Source organism: Ostrea edulis, chromosome 4 (assembly GCF_947568905.1).
Source record: "Ostrea edulis chromosome 4, xbOstEdul1.1, whole genome shotgun sequence".
Classification (NCBI taxonomy): Eukaryota; Metazoa; Mollusca; class Bivalvia; order Ostreida; family Ostreidae; genus Ostrea; species Ostrea edulis.
In genome coordinates this window covers 12,164,818-12,182,686 of record NC_079167.1, presented here as the reverse complement: position 1 = coordinate 12,182,686, position 17,869 = coordinate 12,164,818, and the positions used below count along the sequence as shown (strand labels likewise).

The window sequence follows — 17,869 nt, the reverse complement described above, 5'->3', positions numbered from 1 at the left end:
TAACAGCAGGAGAAATCAGAATCCATTTCAGTAATTAGCTATATATTCGGTAGAAGTTCACAAGCTTAGATTTTGTTTCTTCTAGTTTATGTTTATACTGGCATCTTTGATTTCAATCTACACATATTTTCAAAAAAAATAATTTACTTTATCACCGTTTTCAGTTACATACATTAATTGAGTATCATGACTTGGGAAGAATACTAATATTATCTTTAAATTCCAAGCACAGTCATACTGAGTTTAACTTTTAAAAATATATGTAATCATCAATATGGTCATATATCATTCTAATTTGGTTTTAATATATCGCTCATATCATTGCTACATGTATAACAATTGTATAGCAATGTAGAAACAACTTTAAAAACAAAAATTCCGCTAAAACCACCCATAACACTACGTCGGCAATTTTTTTTATATCCCCATAAACGAAGTTTAGGGGAAGAATACTGGAATCACCTTGTCCGTCTGTCCAAATCCCGTGGAAATCCGGGTTAGAATAGGTCCTCGGTACTTCTTGCTTGTGGTAAGAGGTGACTAAATAAGACGGTCCTTCGGATGAAACTAAAAAAACCGAGGCCCCATGTCGCAGCAGGTATGGCACGAGAAATATCCCTCCATGCTCAAAGGCCGTAAGTGCCGAGCATAGGCTTAAATTTTGCAGCCCTTCACCGGCAAAGGTGACATCTTCATATGAGTGAAAAATTCTCAAGCGGGATGATAAACAAAATACAAGCAACCAATCGTCCGTCCGTCGACATAATGTGTCCAGAATATATATGTGTTACTTTGTGTATACCTTATATCAATAATGAAGTGGTGCACCTGCTACTTCGATTGAGGATTTTTAACATTCAAGGGAGTTATGGATATTTTTCTTTTCATTTTGAGTGAGTATGTGTGTGTTCTGTTGTCATTGTCCAGAGTATATCTTAAAAGCATGTATCCTCAATGAGCAGCACAAATGCACTGTGTTTTCCACCATCCAATGTGCCCAGCGGGGTTAACAGTCCCTATAGGGCAGTTCTAGTTGCATGTACTTTCATTTTACATTCAGAAAAGTAATTTCTCTCTCTCTCTCCCTTAAACAGCTGATGGAACCAGTATTGTTGTGAGACAATGTGGAAATAATGATTGGGGGAGTCACTGCGGAGACATTCTATACGACTCCGGGGATGGGAGAGGAGAAGAGCTGGTGGACGGTTGTCTGGAGTCATGTGACCACGACGGCTGTAACGCGGCCCACCACAACCAGTGGAGTGTGGCGATGTACATGTGTACCTTATTGTCACTGTGCTTATTCTTCCCTATTTCATGCTAGGGCCTCGTGCTCCTGTTGATCATCTGTAAACTTCCAATGAGATACGAAAATCCAAATGACGTAACAATACAAGTGTTACGATGTCAAGGTGTCATTCCATGCATCCGTGATATTAAAATGAATGATAAAATGTTTTTCCGAACACATGAACAAACTTTCATCGTATTCTACACTTTTTTCGCCTCTTCAGTTATGAGTGTGCTATTAAGCAATTTGTTTCCCCTTTGATGGAATGCGCATTTTAGAATGAAGCTGGTAGGGGTGTTTTATAATTCATTCTACACATGACATACCTCATTCAATTTATATTTTGCTAGTGTTTTGTGTTTATAGATGTTCTGTATGCACAGATAACCCTACCGTTTGTCAGCTTTCTGGGGTTTTTTTCCAATAGAAGTGAACGCAAATCAATATGGTTGTTCCTTTGCATAAAACATGGATATTGAAAAGTTCAAACATTCACATTGTGGAATAGTGAAATAGCTTTAAGAAAGATATTTATCTGGATGAAGTTGTTTGTATGTATGCATGTGTGGCTATTGATCCTGATGGGTCATTGTGTTATATTAGATGGAACCCCCGCTGGTTGTATCGTGTTGTCCCTTAGATCATTTACCAATGTATCTACGATTTGTTCACAAAGTTGTGTTTTTAAAATAAGTTATCATAAGTTTTTTAAATGTCTTTCTTTCACCGTGATAAATATGTCAATGCGCACCACAGCCAACAGTTTTGTAACCGCATCCTTGATTATCCCGTTTTATATACTTACATTGTATTGAAAAATAACACTGAACTGATTAAAACACGAAAAAATTTAATATGCATGGTTATACAATTATATTTTTGAATGTTCTATGCATGATCACAATCAAGAAAAACTGTTCCACCTGTAATAACATGATATCCGATAAATTATACAGAACACGCGGGTACAAAGGCACCAAAGTTTCCAGTAGAAACATGCACGTCATGTCTTACCATCCAAGCACAAAATAAAAAATAGATCTACTCAATTTTAGTTACGTTTGATGATATTGACTACTCACAAAATGCATCTTTATATGCTCTTTTCTTTAAATGTAATTACATCAATATATACTGAACACGAAAAGCGTCATCCTGGAAAAAAGATGATATGCGCGGTTTCATGTGCTGAATCTACATGTATTACCCAACACCTCATACCGAGTCTATTACAATTGATAATTTTGGAATGCTTTGAGACATGACAATTGGGCAATTTTTACAATACAGGCAATATTTCATCATACCTGCCCTGTAAGATTACAAGTACTTTCAATTTTAAGATTAGATTAATTCCCACACAGACGCACAGTAATATACAGTCCCCGAGGCGTACCGGTACTACTACATCGTTTGAGCCGTTCCATTCCCAGCCTAAAGCGTTCCGGTCCCAGGTCAAAGTGTTCCCAACTCATGGAAGGTGAATATAACGAAAGTGATCAATCTCATAACTCCTATAAGCAATACAAGAGAGTTGGACACCGACCCCTTGATATACCAGAGGTAGGATAAGGTGCCTGCGAGGAGTAAGCATCCCCTGTTGACAGGTCACACCCACCGTGAATCTTGATCAGGTAAACGGAGTTATTTGTAGTCAAAATCAGTGTACCAAGAATGGCCAAACAATCGGTATAAAACACGTCAGACAACATTTGACCCAATGATAGGTTATATTGGCAAACTAGATCGTTATAACGACCATAGAATTTGCGAAATGCAATTTTAAGGCTATTACGCACATTTAAAACCGTTTTGTTCACTCAAACCGTTCGTTCCCGCATGGTCATTCGTAACCCGCGCGTCATTCCGTCATTATAGGTCAACATGGCACTTGGTCGAGATGAAAGAATATCGCTCTTGATTCGAGACAATATTTCAAATTTGTACAAGGATGGATAGTTATGTAGTTCAAATCCGTCAAAGGTTACTGACAAATTACCAGTTCATCACAACACGACTGAGTATATTTTCATTTTGGGGTAGAAGCCAAATATTTACTTTCACCAAGATTGTGAACGGAAATCAACTCAATGAAAAAGAAAATATGTGAAAATGGATTATTTATATCCACAAATTTTCTGCAATAATAGGAAAATAATTCTGGCTATTCGCAGCTTTGTTTTTGCTCAAATTTTCATATACTGCATATTTCATATCAATGAAGAAAAGGACTCAAATCATGAGACAATGTCATTTATTAAATCTAACAAATGACAAAAAACTAACTACAATTACATGACAATTAATTGGCTGGGCTTAAAAAACAAAATATCCACGCTATAGGTCACATTTGGTTTTTTATATCTCGCTAAATACATGTTAACAGTCTTTAATGCAAGGTGAAGATAACGAACAGTGATCAATCTCATAACTCCTACAAGCAATACAGAATAGATAGTTGGGCAAACACGGACCCCTGGACACACCAGAGGTGGGATCAGGTGCCTAGGAGGAGTAAATGTAAGTGTACTGATAAGAATATTAAAACCACATCTTTCCTTCTGTGTTTAGTAAACCGGCTAGTAACAACAATTTCTTTGTTTGTAAGTCTCATTATTACAACTGTATTTAAAACGAACTTGGCATTAATTTCACATTTGGTAATCCTACTTATACCCCCAACTTCCCTTTCATCAGATGAAATTCTTCAAAATCATGCTTTAGTTTTCAACACATTTAATATCCTTGCCAATGAAACAAATAAATATGAGTTACCGTACCAATATTGGATTCCTAAACTTCACAAAGCCCTTGTAAACATACATTGCTGGATACGATAAATGTTCTACCAAGCCCCCAGTTTTGCTACATATTGTGCCATGACATATGTCAGAAGTGGTGTAAATCAAACGTGGGTTCTAAAAAAATCTAATAAAGTTTTAGAAAATTGAAATCGCAAAACTTTCCTCAAATCAACATTATAACGCGACTTTTTAACACTCTACACGACCATTCCTCACGATAAATTAAAGACTAGACTTTTTCACATCATATAGGAAGTTGCTTCGTCAATAATAAGAGGCACATGCGCCACATCGCTCATCTGAGCCATCTTGGCCCTGCCGTTGTTCAAGGTCACACACCAAAGTATTAAAGGTGTACTGGTAAACGATGATTTTTTAGTGTATATTCATCAAGGAGTCACTCATGCGAGTTACGGTATGTAGTCGTACTGAATGGTGATTTCATGTTAAACATAACTCTCCTTCTATTGCTCAAAGTGGTTCTCCCTACCCCGTTTTCCGTCTGATTGTCTGTATGGCTACATGTGTCCCGTCAACAGCCTGTAGGCAGCACACGCCTTTACGTTGCCTTGTAGCTGTTTACTTTCGAAATTCCGCGCGCAACTTCACGTGATCATAAATATTTCGAAATGGGGCGTTCCCTATTCGATTCGGAGATTACATAATAACTTTTAAATCCGATTGAGTTAAATTGCATAAAGTGTAGAATTTATATAGCTTGATACATGTACATGTATAAATGCATGCTTTTTACTTTCACGGTGATGTTCTAAGAATACAGCATATATAGCTTAAATAAGTTATGTTTTCTGAAATGTAGGTCAAACCCACGAGTTCAATGTCACAAAATTAAAGGACATGATATAAAATGAAAGATCTAACTTAAATAGTTCAGGACATATTGAATAGAACACTTTGTTTTTAAAAGTAGGTCAAACTTCCAGGTCAAGGTCATAAGATCACACCATTGGATGACATGGAAGGTCTTTCCGTTAGGAATGTATACACAGGATATGAAATCCCTAGCTTAAATAATTCAAGAGATATTTTTAAATAACTTTCTTTCTAATATCTATCAGCATATAAAACTTTGATCTATTGTGGGTTCATCCAACACCCCCCCCCCCCCCCCCCCCCCCCCGGGCAATGATTTGAATATATTCTATGTCAGGAAGCTTTCATGTAAATTTAAACTTTTCTGATCCAGTGGTTCTTGAGAAGATTTGTAAACATTTTCCCTATATATTTGCATATAAAATTTTTATCATCTTTTGTAACCCCACCCTACCCCAGGGGGCATGATTTTCACAAACTTGAATCTGCACTAGGTCAGGAAGCTTTCATGAAATTTTTAACATTCTGACCCAGTGGTTCTTCAGAAGATTTTAAAATGACCCAACCAAATTTTTGCATTTTCATGATTATCTCCCCTTTGAATGGGGTCTGGTCATTCATTTGAACAAACATGAACGTCCTTTACCCAAGGATATTCTGTGCCAAGTGTGGTTAAAATTGGCCCAGCGGTTCTGGATTGATTGATTAAATATTGTTTAACGTCCCTCTCGAGAATCTTTCACTCATATGGAGACGTCAACACTGCCGGTGAAGGGCTGCAAAATTTAGGCCTATGCTCGGCGCTTACAGTCTTTGAGCAGGGAGGGATCTTTATCGTGCCACACCTGCTGTGACACGGGACCTCGGTTTTTGCGGTCTCATCCAAAAGACCACCACATTTAGTCGCCTCTTACGACAAGCAAGGGGTACTGAGGACCTATTCTAACCCGGATCCCAACGGGTTCTGGAGAAGAAGTTGATTGATTGATTGTATCTTGCTTAACGTCTCGCTCAAGAATTTTTCACTCATATGGAGACGTTACCAAGACCGGTGAAGGGCTTCAAATTTAGGCCTATGCTCGGCGCTTATGGCCATTGAGCAGTGAGGGTTCTTTAGCGTGCCACACCAACTGTGACACGGGTCATCCGTTTTTAAGGTCATCTCCGAGGACCCGTGACATTCACACCTGATGCCGAGCGTTTGGCGATGGAACTGTCACTACCTGTTTTAACGACTTAGGTCTGTAGCGGCTGGGATTCGAATCCCGGCCTTCCACATGCGGGGCGAACGATCAAACCTCTCGGCCACCGCGGCAGTGAGAAGTTGAAAATTAAAAAGTTTACGGACGGACAAAAAGTGATCAGAAAAGCTCATTTAAGGTTTCAGCTTAGGTTAGCTAAAATGGAAAAATAAGAAGAAAATAATATTCATATCATGTGATCAGTCATTCAAAAACTTACTTTATTAAACATCACTCTGATTCTACGAACAAATATTCCGAAGTTGATATTAAAAAGATGCTAGAGTTCCTGATTGACAATATCTTTGTAGTCTTTGGTGATCAGGTGTTGCAACAGTCTTGTTGGAATGATCATGGGCACGAATTGTGCTCCTTTATTAGCTGACCTACTTTTATGAGGCAGAATTTATTAAAACGCTTCTACACGAGAAGAAGAAAATATTTTGTTGTGGCCTTCATCTCGACATTTACATATATGGACGACGTTTTATCTATTAACAATAATCATTTTCATTCATACATGTATGTGGATTCGATGTATACATGTACCAGTAAACTCGAATTAAAAGACACAACAGTCTTTCACATATGCTCTATATTTAGATATTTTATTGAACGGCAAACTAACAATTCTACTTTATGACAAACGGGGATGATTTCAGCTTTTGAATCGTCAACTCCCAATATTTATTTACGGTAGCAATATTCCATTAGCACCTGCAAATGGATGTTTCTATCTGTTAATTGATAACACAAGAACTTATATTTCATATATTGAAATAGGGTGAAGTATCAAAGCTGGTTTATTTTAAAGTAATATTTCCCTGCATAAATTAGGGAACTTATTTTCAAAACATGCTAAAACAAAACCGGCATATGACGGGGGTATAAAAGTAGGAGTGGTTGCTCCTTCGCTAAATAATCTGTATCATAACGTGACAGTCGCGGGTCTTTCAGTTGAAAGCTGGCTTGGGTTTCTAGAAAAAAATCTCAAACTTAAGTTTGAATTTTCTTTTATTTGAGCAAAATCCCAAACTTAGTCCAAGTTTCAACACAAGTCTCTTTCAAGAAATCCAGACATGGTCTTTCAGTTTAAACCAGACGTCTCCTGTCTTTTCATTTGATTCAGGCTTTCTTTTTGACCGGTAACACTAATTACCAAAAAAGGATGAAAGGACCCATAACGATTTAGAGACTCAAATACTAATTTATATCAATACTAATTCATTACTGTATATAAATAATGCTAATAACAAGTCTTTATAAATATACAAATGTTTTATTATGTATATTTTTATCTAAACCACAGGAAAACAGGTGTTTGACGATTTATAATAATGATGTTTATTTGGGTAGTTAGTGGCACCGGTCAAAATGGCTATGATAAGTGAAAGTGCAGACGGTTTTAATTTTTTTAGTCGCTCTATATCAGCATGTTTGTGTTGGTGGCTCGGGTCACTCAAACAGATAATACTCGAAATGATATGTAGAAAACGCACGCCTTTTCTATCACGCCCCAAAACAAATCCTCACTTATGTCCAAAAGACTACTATTAGGAAGTTTTGACTTAAATCCATTTTGAATGTGTAGAAAAAACGTAATTATGCTTGAAAACTAGTCACCATAGACTATCACTTGACTGTTGAATACAGGCAAACTTCCCTTGAGGAAATTGTTGTTTGTTAAAGGGTCATGGGCACGGTTTGAGATGAATATTGGCAAATTTTATTTTTCCATATTCAATGTTTAGAATGCTTCAATAAGGTATTGGTGAAGGTCAGTAACACTTTGAATGCAAGGTGAAGATAACGAACAGTGATCAATCTCATAACTCCTACAAGCAGTACAAAATAGATAGTTGGGCAAACACGGACCCCTGGACACACCAGAGGTGGGATCAGGTGCCTAGGAGGAGTAAGCATCCCCTATTGACCGGTCACACCCGCCGTGAGCCCCATGTCAGTTGTCGAGGTACATTAGCGATACAGAGCTCACAATTCTTTTTTATGTAAACATGGTTCGTGCCATGTTTTTGTTTATATAGGTTAAATAACCTAGTAAGTTTCGTTTAAAGCAGATTTTTCAAATTACAATTTAATTCTGAAGACAATTAAACATTTTCTAATGTTTGACACATATTATTTTGTTTTAAACAAGATATTTTCTATGAGCAATCTATATGTGCATGTAGCAGTGTGTTTTAACTTGTATATATTATGTGATACCATATTTAATACACATGAATAGTGCATATGGAATTAAAATGCATATTTTATGATTTAAGTAAAATTCCCAGATCCTCTCCTTTATTTACTAAGTGTAACAGGTGAGTGAAAAAGTTCACAGGTTTTGCTATTTCATTGGCTGTAGAACTGAGTTTTATTCAGTTAGAATCTTGAGAGGTTTTGGTCAGGTTGGTTGTGGTTTTGATTTGAGCAGTTTTGGTATCATTGATCTGATTTGGCATTTGATTTTGACAAAGACATTTTTAGACCTTCAAATCCAGACCTGACAGTAAGTACTAATTTTATTAACCTTTATCTTCAATAATATATATATATATATATAGTGGGATAAATCTCCGATATAATCTTTTAGAGTGCTCGACGTGGCCTCACGGAGCTACATTTTTTTTTCTCCCGACGAGTGAGGGGAAACCATCCCCTTACGAAACAGCCTGTAGAGAAATAAATGTTATGTGATTGAACTCCATCTGATCATCAATTTATATATATATATATATATATATATATATATATATAGTTGATATCACTGTTTGAGAGAAGAGTGAAAGTTTAAATATTATGAAGAACAGTACATATCAATTTAAAGTTATTTCATCTCAGTATATGCTTATATTATATCTATAGTTATTATAGTGCATATAGTACTGTAATGAAACATTTGATATAAATAGATTAGAAGCATCCAGGCAGCATTTTGATGTTTGGATATTACCTTTTGTTATATTTATAACGTAATTTCATAGTGTTACATTATTTGTAATGCAACTGTAAATATTTGAGTAAAGTATATTTTACTAAATTGAATTAAGGGAGATAACTCTTAAGGTTGAAATGTACGTTCTATTGATTGCAAATCGCTGTGATATTCATTGTTACTATTTTGTCTTTTAGGGCCATTATGTAATCATCATTGTAATCATCATCCTTATTCGTTTTACCATGCAATAAATGACCGTATTGTGAACCCTAAGCCAGGAGTTGGTTATTTCTACCTTACAAACCACCACCCCTGCAACATGCATAAAAACGTGGCACGAGCCTTGTTTACATAAAAACGAATTGTGAGCTCTGTATCTTTATTGTCAACAAGTAAAAAAGAAATCAGTATCAGCAGTGGAGTTAAGCTCAAAGAATCAAAATCAGGTGATGTTAGTGCAAGTGTACCCAAAGAGAGTAAAGTTCACAATCATGTGATGACAACTGGTACAGATGATATAAAGAAAAGGTTGTCTGCACTTGAGAGAAAATTGCATTTTTGTACGGAACCTGGATCTCTAGCAGGAACTCATCCTAGGCTTGAATTGCCGAAATATGGAACGGCAAGATTTGTATATTCTTGGTACAATGCTTTAAAATCTAACAACTCAATATAAACGTACGTTCTACAAAATAGGTTTAACTTTCTACAGTCATATTCATCCTGAACAGAAGAGCAAAATGCAGGGGTGTAACTACAAGTAGATGTACGCAAATAAGCATGTGCTTCCACGTCATTTTGCACAAACGAAAATACGATTTATCCGTAGAAACTTAACTGAAATAAGTGGAAGCAACTTAAGAGAATAAAATGTGAAAATAAAACTACAATGTGCAGGTATTAATCGTAAAAGATCAGCTTTGTATTATTATGTCCCATCAATGGTTTCAAATATTGCTTTCAAGGAGTCTTACATGTAGTATTATCAGAGGAAAAACATAGACTTGTACTTCTTATTCAATACACAATCACTTAAATATATAGGTTAATGTTTTTAAACACATTTGTGTTATCTTATCCTTAAAATTAGTGAACACATTGTTTGATGATATTGTCGATTATTAATAATTTTATCTTTAAAAGTTGAAACGATACCCGAATATATTCATGGGGAAAAAGTGTAATTGTGCTTATCTTCAAATAATGAATTTATTATAGGTACAATTAAGATCAATTGATTTTTTGCTTTTTATTTGATAACACTTTTATGTTAGAAACACGTATATCATACTTTAAATGTTTATGGTAATTTTATATGATAAGACCAAAAAGAACAGAGCTGCCTTTTGAAGATTTACTAAAGTCAATAACGGATGTGACCGCCATTAGCATCGATGCGTGGTTTACAACGTCTCATTGATTTAATCAAATTGCTCAACATGGCTTGTGAAATTTTGTTTCAAATTTGAACCAGTAATGAATACATTTGATTTGGAATCGGTAGGCACTCTTTCTCTTGTTCTACCAGCTAAAATACAATAAAATTTAAAATGAATTTCAATTAATGATACTATATATATTGGCATATTCTTTCCACAGCCAATGCGTAACGGCCAAAACCAGAGATTGGGACCCCTTGTGCTTGGCCCCATTCCGCATTATAGGCACACACACAGTCTAGGCGTCAAAAAAGAGAGCTCTATACAAGGTGACAAAAAAAAGGGACAGGTACTAGTCTACTGATCCCTATGCTCATTCTGTAGAATATTCAACATACTCTTTCTTGATGCAGTGTATATTGATACAGTGGTTAATATTTTTAATCATGCATTTTGTACCAATCACAAAGGAGAGCAAGTGCATTGTCCGAAGACTGTAAAATACTTCAGCTATATATACCATCTTCCAAGGAGGACGGTAATGATTTTTTCTATTCCCCTTAAGAGGGACATTCTTCAAATGAAAGGTGAAGATAACGAACAGTGATCAATCTCATAACTCCTATAAGCAATACCAAATAGAGAGTTTGGCAAACACTGACTCCTGGATATATCAGAGGTGAGATCCGGTGCCTAGGAGGAGTAAGCATCCCCTGTCGACCGGTCATACCCGCTGTTAGCCCTATACACAACTTTCCCCCGCAATTACGTCACAGTTGCTGAGCGCAGACATTATCGGTCACGTGACGCACCCGCCATTACAACCGTGAAACCGTGAGCGTCCTTAGAAATGTACACAGGTGGAGGTGGAGAATCGTGTGCGGTTTTTAACTGCACTAATAACAGAAAGAAACTGTATTTATGGAAGCAGTCTATATGCCAAGAACATGGTGATATTCCTCACAAAGATTGCCCCTGCGTCGTGCCATACAGCCTGCACACGCTGCCGAAAATAGAAGAAGAGAAACTGAAATGGCAGCGGGCATTACATCGACACGATTTGCCAAAGAATGTGTTGGTGTGTTCAACGCATTTTATTGACGGGCGACCAACAGCACGAAACCCAACGCCCAGTCTGAATTTAGGTTTGTTTACAACTTCGACGTATGATATAGTTTTAAAATAGAAAGTACAGAAGACCAGGCCTGTCTACACATTCACCCCGCTGCATGTAGGTCTGTTAATGTTATGACCCACCACGTTTCAGTATAATTTTTTTTTTAGAGTTTGACATATATCTCTTCAGTGTGTACACATGCATAAGAACTTGGTTAATTATGTTTTAATATGAAAGAGATTTAACAGCAATTATGAAAGGTTATGTGTAATTTGAACTATTTTCGAAAAAGCAAAATTTGGATCATAACTCAAAGACTACCAAGAGCTTGACAGATAGGGTTATATTCAAAATTTGTCTTTGTTATAGTAAGGTTGTATACTAAGACCATTGAGTTAGTTGGACAATTTTAACTTGTTGTGTTTGTATAAATATTAAAACATCATACAAATATTACAATCATTCTGAGTAAAAATAACACATCTGAAGGTTGGTAATTCTAATTAGGGCCATACTGCATATAGTTGAGCAACTTGAGGGTAACATTTTACCCTGAGAAAACCATTGTCAATCAGACTGTTGTCAATTGAGGCACATATGAGATCAATCTAATTAAAATCAGTCTCAGATCTTCTCTAACTGTTACACTGGAACGGTTAGAGAAGAGCTGATTTTAATTAGATTGATCTGAAATTGACAATGGGATGAAATTTTCAATCAACTACATGTATAATATCATATTTCAATTTTTCAAAGCGCTCAAATGGCATCTTCTACAAATCTACAGTGAACCGTACTCACTCAAATTTGACGCATGTTATAATTTTTACAATATCACCTGTCAAGTAATGTTTCCTGTTGCAAGATAAATATTACCCTGGATCACATGCTTTTTACTCTCAAGGTGAAACATGTTTTGTCAATTGTTTCTTGGCCAATTAAAATTATCCCCACCAGCCCCTCAAAAAAGGGTCCACCTCGATTTTGTTTTCTTCAAAAAAATAAAATCCTCCAACCCATCCCATATTTTTTGTGACCCCCAGATGATAATCTACTAATTCAGTTGAATTGACCTTAATTAAAGTGTAACAAAGAAGTATGTATTCCAAGTCTGTTACTTTTTTTATTACATGTAAAAAAAATAATCATGAATGTAATTCTATTATAGCTGTAGTTACTATATCTGTGTAAACTTTTATATATTTATATTTTAAGAATGCATTGTAGGTTATAAAGCTCCCGTCAAAGTTGGCCGTCGACTTCTGAAGAGAAAGTTTGTTGCACAGAAATTAGAGATGGTGGGAACAGATGAGTATGTACTATTTTTTTGACTCCAATTGACCATAGAGCAGATATAAGCCAATTTTATGTCAAGTAAAGCAAATTTTTGAACTGTCATTGATGAAAATATATTAGAGGTTGAAATATATATATATATTATTAGCTTACCTGAGCCAAAGGCTCAAGTGAGCTTTTCTGATCAAAATTTGTCTGTCATCGTCATAAACTTTTCACATTTTCGACTTCTTCTCAAGAACCGCTGGGCCAATTTCAACCAAACTTGCCACAAAACATCCTTGGGTAAAGAGCTTTCAAGTTTTTTCAAATGAAGGGCCTCGTCCCTTTCAAAGGGGAAATAATCACAAAAATGCAAAAATAGGGTGGGGTCATTTAAAAATCTTCTCAAGAACCACTGAGCCAGAAGAGCTGAGATTTACATGAAAGCTTCCTGACATAATGCAGATTTCAGTTTGTTAAAATCATGGCCCCAAGGGGTAGGATGGGGTCACAAGAGGGGGGGGGGTCAAAATTTTGCATACAAATATATAGGGAAAATCTTTAAATATGAGCCAAGGTGACTCGGGTGAGCGATGTGGCCCTTGGGGCTTTTGTTTAAAGATAAGTACATGCACTAGATCTATAACACTCCTGATGCACTCTTGAATCAGTTCATCAGAAGGATTTGATGGATAATTCACTTTCTGTTTCAGTGTTTTTGGGGTGTTATTTTTGTGCAACATATGAGACACTATTCCCAAATTATAAATACAACACACTGAAACAATTCATGAAAAGTCAGGGTTTGTAGGGGGCCAAAATAAGGCCCCTTTCCAATGTTAAAAAAACAAGTATTCCTCCAAATTTTTGTTTTAAAATTCCCAAATAGAAAAAAAATCAAACTAGGTTACACTTAATTGTTCATAAATCATCAAAAGCCCACAGATTACAATTTTTGCTTCAAAATTGTTAAGTAAACCTTTTTTTGGCCTCTGCTTATTTAAATGAGGTAAGCTTTGACCTAAATATAAGTCAGAGGGAGTCCAATTATTCCTTAGATTTAATGCACTGGTTTGGTTTTCCCCCTACTTCTTTGATCCATAGAACATTTTTCCAAATTTCATGCAATTGTCACTATTTCTCCCAATTGGAAAGGCCCAGACCCTTGAAATCAAGACCTTAAAAAACTCTGAAAGTGTAAATTAATACACACTACAATACCACATGTATTGATTTACATACAGATAGGTTTTTTTGTTTTTGTCACTTTATGTTATAATGTACACTTTATATTGTAGGAGTGAACATGAAAAGCAACAAAAGGTGGTTGTTGCTGCAGATGATGTTGAAACTCTCAACATTATTCAAACTGAACCAACGATGACATCTTTTTCAACGCAGACGAGCATAACAGAAAGCAGATCTGCAGGCACACAGTGGATAGATCCCACACTACATGAGCATGAATATGCTAGGCCGTGCATTTCAGGAGCCAGGGATACAGGAACACAGACGAGACCCAGTGAGACCGAGGACAAAGGAGTAAACTGTAGCACTCTGCATATACGCCTTACCACTGCTGACATATCATCTGACTCCTTAGCTTTGTTATACACAGGACTGCCTTTAAACACTTTCAGAACATTTGTGAGTGTAATGCAAAATATGGACGACCCATTGAAGTTTACCATGCCCGTTTCAGAACAAGTTTTGTTGGTGCTAATGAAATTAAGGCTTAATCTACTGTTTGCAGATCTTGCCAATAGATTTGGAATATCCGAGTCTTATGCGTGCACCATTTTCAATCAAAGACTCTCTTTTATGGCTTCAAAACTGAAAAACTTAATTGTTTGGCTTCCACGTGAAACAATTAGAGCCACCATGCCAAAATCTTTTCGTGAGAACTATCCAAAAACCACAGTCATAATTGATTGCGCTGAAACTTTCATCCAACGAGCAAAAAACTTGAAGACAAGAGGAGAAACATACAGCCACTACAAGTCCAACAACACAGGAAAGTATTTGGTTGGTATTGCACCACATGGACAGATTATGTTTATATCTAAAGGCTTTGGAGGAAGATCTAGTGATAAAGCAATTGTGGAAGAGTCTGGCATTTTAAATTACCTTCTTCCTGGGGATGAAATTATGGCGGATCGAGGTTTTACCATTGATGACTTACTCTTTCCCTTGAAAGTGAAACTTAATATTCCAGCTTTTACGAAAGGTAAAGACCAACTTTCAGAAGAGGATGTAACAGAGACAAGACGAATTGCCACTGTACGGATTCATGTGGAACGGGCTATTAGACGTTTAAAAGTGTTCCGCATACTTAGTCAGGTAGTTCCTGTTACCTCTGTTAAGAAACTCAGTGACTACTTGATTGTTTGTGCTGCATTGGTTAATCTGAGATCTGACCTTATCAAAGATAAAGATGATAACTGATGGTTATGCTAAAATTTTAAACTCTAGTCAGCTTCACTAATGTTAATGATGCATGCATTAACATATTGTAATATGATATTATGTAATAATTCCAATGTTATAAGTTAAAACTGTTTTGATTGGACAAAAATAAAGCTGAACGATAGTTTACACATCAATAAATCCGAAAACGCGATGTATTCATACACGCCTGAAAACAAATAACATAGTGCGGGGCAACTATTCAATTTTTTTCAATTGTTACTAAAGTGAATGTCAGAATTGGAATTATAAGAATCAAACATTCTTTTAAAAGAATTTATGGATGTGTAAACTCCGGACATTTACTCACAAATTTAAATAAAAGTGCTTCGCACTTTTATTCAGTTTGTGAGTAAAATGTCCGGAGTTTACACATCGATAAATTCTTCAAAAAGAATGTTTAATCCTATACAAGTTCATAATGTTTTATTTTTTCACAGCCTTGAAATCTCTTAAATGCCATTGTATTTTGGACATATATTTTATTAATCTTTGTAAATTACAACCATATTTGGAAATTCAGTATCATTTATATGATATACTGTACATTATATTAATACTAGCTCTAAGTTTTTGGTGTAGAATTTTGTTGTTGCAAAATTGCATAGGCTTTTAATGAAGTAAAATTACATTATTGTCTTCCCGAACAAAAATTGATTTCTATATATAATGCTTTATATTCAATAGAACCAAAATCCTTATTTTGATGAAATCTTGAACTTAATTTTGATTTGATCAATGACTATGGTTAAAGTTGCATACAAAACTATCATAATAGCACATATTTACAACAAAATAAAACTTTCAGATTGAGAGCTATCATAACTTTAAAGTGAATGTCATATTTATTATCAAGATATTTGTGTATGATTAAAGTTAATACTGTAAATACTGTGTGTGGTTTTATCACTTGTTTCAAATATCATTAGGCTGCTCCTTGTAGCCTTTTTATTATTGAACATTTTAAGTTTAAAAAGACTTAATACATGCTCAGTAATGAATAACTAACACAGATTGAAAAGACATTTGACTGTATAATTTCAGCAATCATGTTATCAAAAACACAATCCTTATCAATATGCATGTATTCAATTTGAAAATTTAATATATTTTTCACTAATCGTCAATCTGCCAGATTCAAAGTCATCAACTACTCTCGGTAAAAGTTTGTTGAAGTAAAATAAGCGTAGTCTTGAAATTGCCGATTCACAAAACTGTTGGTCATGTTGTACTTCAATGACCTTGTATTCATTAGTTGTCCATATAACAAGTTTGCACAACTGCATATGTGTTACATGCAAAGTTAATTGTATTTGTAGGTAATACCCCCTTGAACTATTATGTTTAACATACATTGTACCATTTTCCAAGGATTTCACAACATCATATCTACCAACTGTAAATAAACTGTCAAGTGTCTGGTCATCCTTAAGTATTGGGCATTTTATTTCTAAAAGACACTGTGAACCATCAACACCAGTTATTATTCCATCTGGGGAAACACTTAACCAGGGCTCTTCAAATGAAACTATAGTACCTGCATCTACTATATGCAATCCTGATGAACGCAATTGTTGTTTGGCAAGAATTTCACCTTCCTGGCCATGCTTGGTGAATTTGTTTCCTTTGAAGGAAGGATATAAGTGTTCTCTAATGAAGTTATCACTGTTTGTAGTGTCGCGGATGGGAACCTTGTTCGCACTACTGCCAGTTATTCTAATTTTTCTACTGTTGTGCCACAATTCTGATTCACTTTGTGAAATAGTTGCCATTGATAATGACTTGATTTGAGCATCAGTGAGTTTTATGTACTTATTATAAAATTGACTACACTTTTTACATGATAGATCACCAACATGCTCAGTATGGGGTTCAGAGGAAGGCTCAAATAGAGTTGTGTCTAATTTTGCATGCACAGATTTGCTTAAAAGTGAATTTTTAAAAGAAAATAATTCTTTAAGTTCAGAATTTTCCACAAAATATTTTAGAGATTGGTGAGACACAAACATTGGAAATACTGATTTTGTGTTCTGTGGTTTTTCAGCATTATTGTTAATGTCACTGCCATATTTAGGTCTTTTAAAGTCCATCTCCTCCAGTACACCCGGCTCCAGGTTTCTCGTTGAACCCTTGTTCCATTGCATATGCTCATCGGTACAGGACTTTCCTGTTAGACCCAGCTTCACAGCATATTCAATTTTCCACAGAAGTGCACCTACGTGGCTACACGTTTTACTGTTCCCCGCCATGCATGAACAGCCACCAGTTAAAATCGTGCCAACCATGTCACAGAGTACCCATGCATTGTGAAAGTCTGAGTTTACTTTTTGTGACGGGCGCACTTCTGATTTTAGAACAGCCCTATCTTTGATGGCGAAATGAAGAATTTTCCCAACGGAACCGCTCTTAAAATAATTATAACTGTCCAACGATTTGTAATTTTTCATTTCTTCGCCGTCACAAGCTCTACTCAAAATCAAATAATTGTAAATATCGCCGTACTCTACTTGCGGCC

General features: G+C 35.7%; 1 protein-coding gene across 1 annotated transcript; it reads left to right on the top strand.

Annotated features, from left to right (window-relative positions):
- Window positions 1-11,319: 11,319 nt before the first annotated feature.
- Window positions 11,320-16,243, top strand: LOC125670702 (uncharacterized). Its single transcript, XM_048906044.2, has 3 exons — window positions 11,320-11,638; window positions 12,838-12,922; window positions 14,187-16,243. Exons 1-3 carry the CDS (start codon window positions 11,344-11,346, stop codon window positions 15,331-15,333), a joined length of 1,527 nt encoding a protein of 508 aa, XP_048762001.2. The 5' UTR covers window positions 11,320-11,343; the 3' UTR covers window positions 15,334-16,243.
- The last annotated feature ends 1,626 nt before the right edge of the window (window positions 16,244-17,869 follow it).

What these genes read in the sequence shown, in the direction of transcription:
- LOC125670702 (XM_048906044.2), top strand. Translation starts at nt 11,344, where the DNA reads ATGTACACAGGTGGAGGTGGAGAATCGTGTGCGGTTTTTAACTGCACT. An exon ending in AACGCCCAGTCTGAATTTAG is followed by an intron (nt 11,639 to 12,837) that starts GTTTGTTTACAA and finishes AATGCATTGTAG; the next exon opens with GTTATAAAGCTCCCGTCAAA. An exon ending in GAGATGGTGGGAACAGATGA is followed by an intron (nt 12,923 to 14,186) that starts GTATGTACTATT and finishes TTTATATTGTAG; the next exon opens with GAGTGAACATGAAAAGCAAC.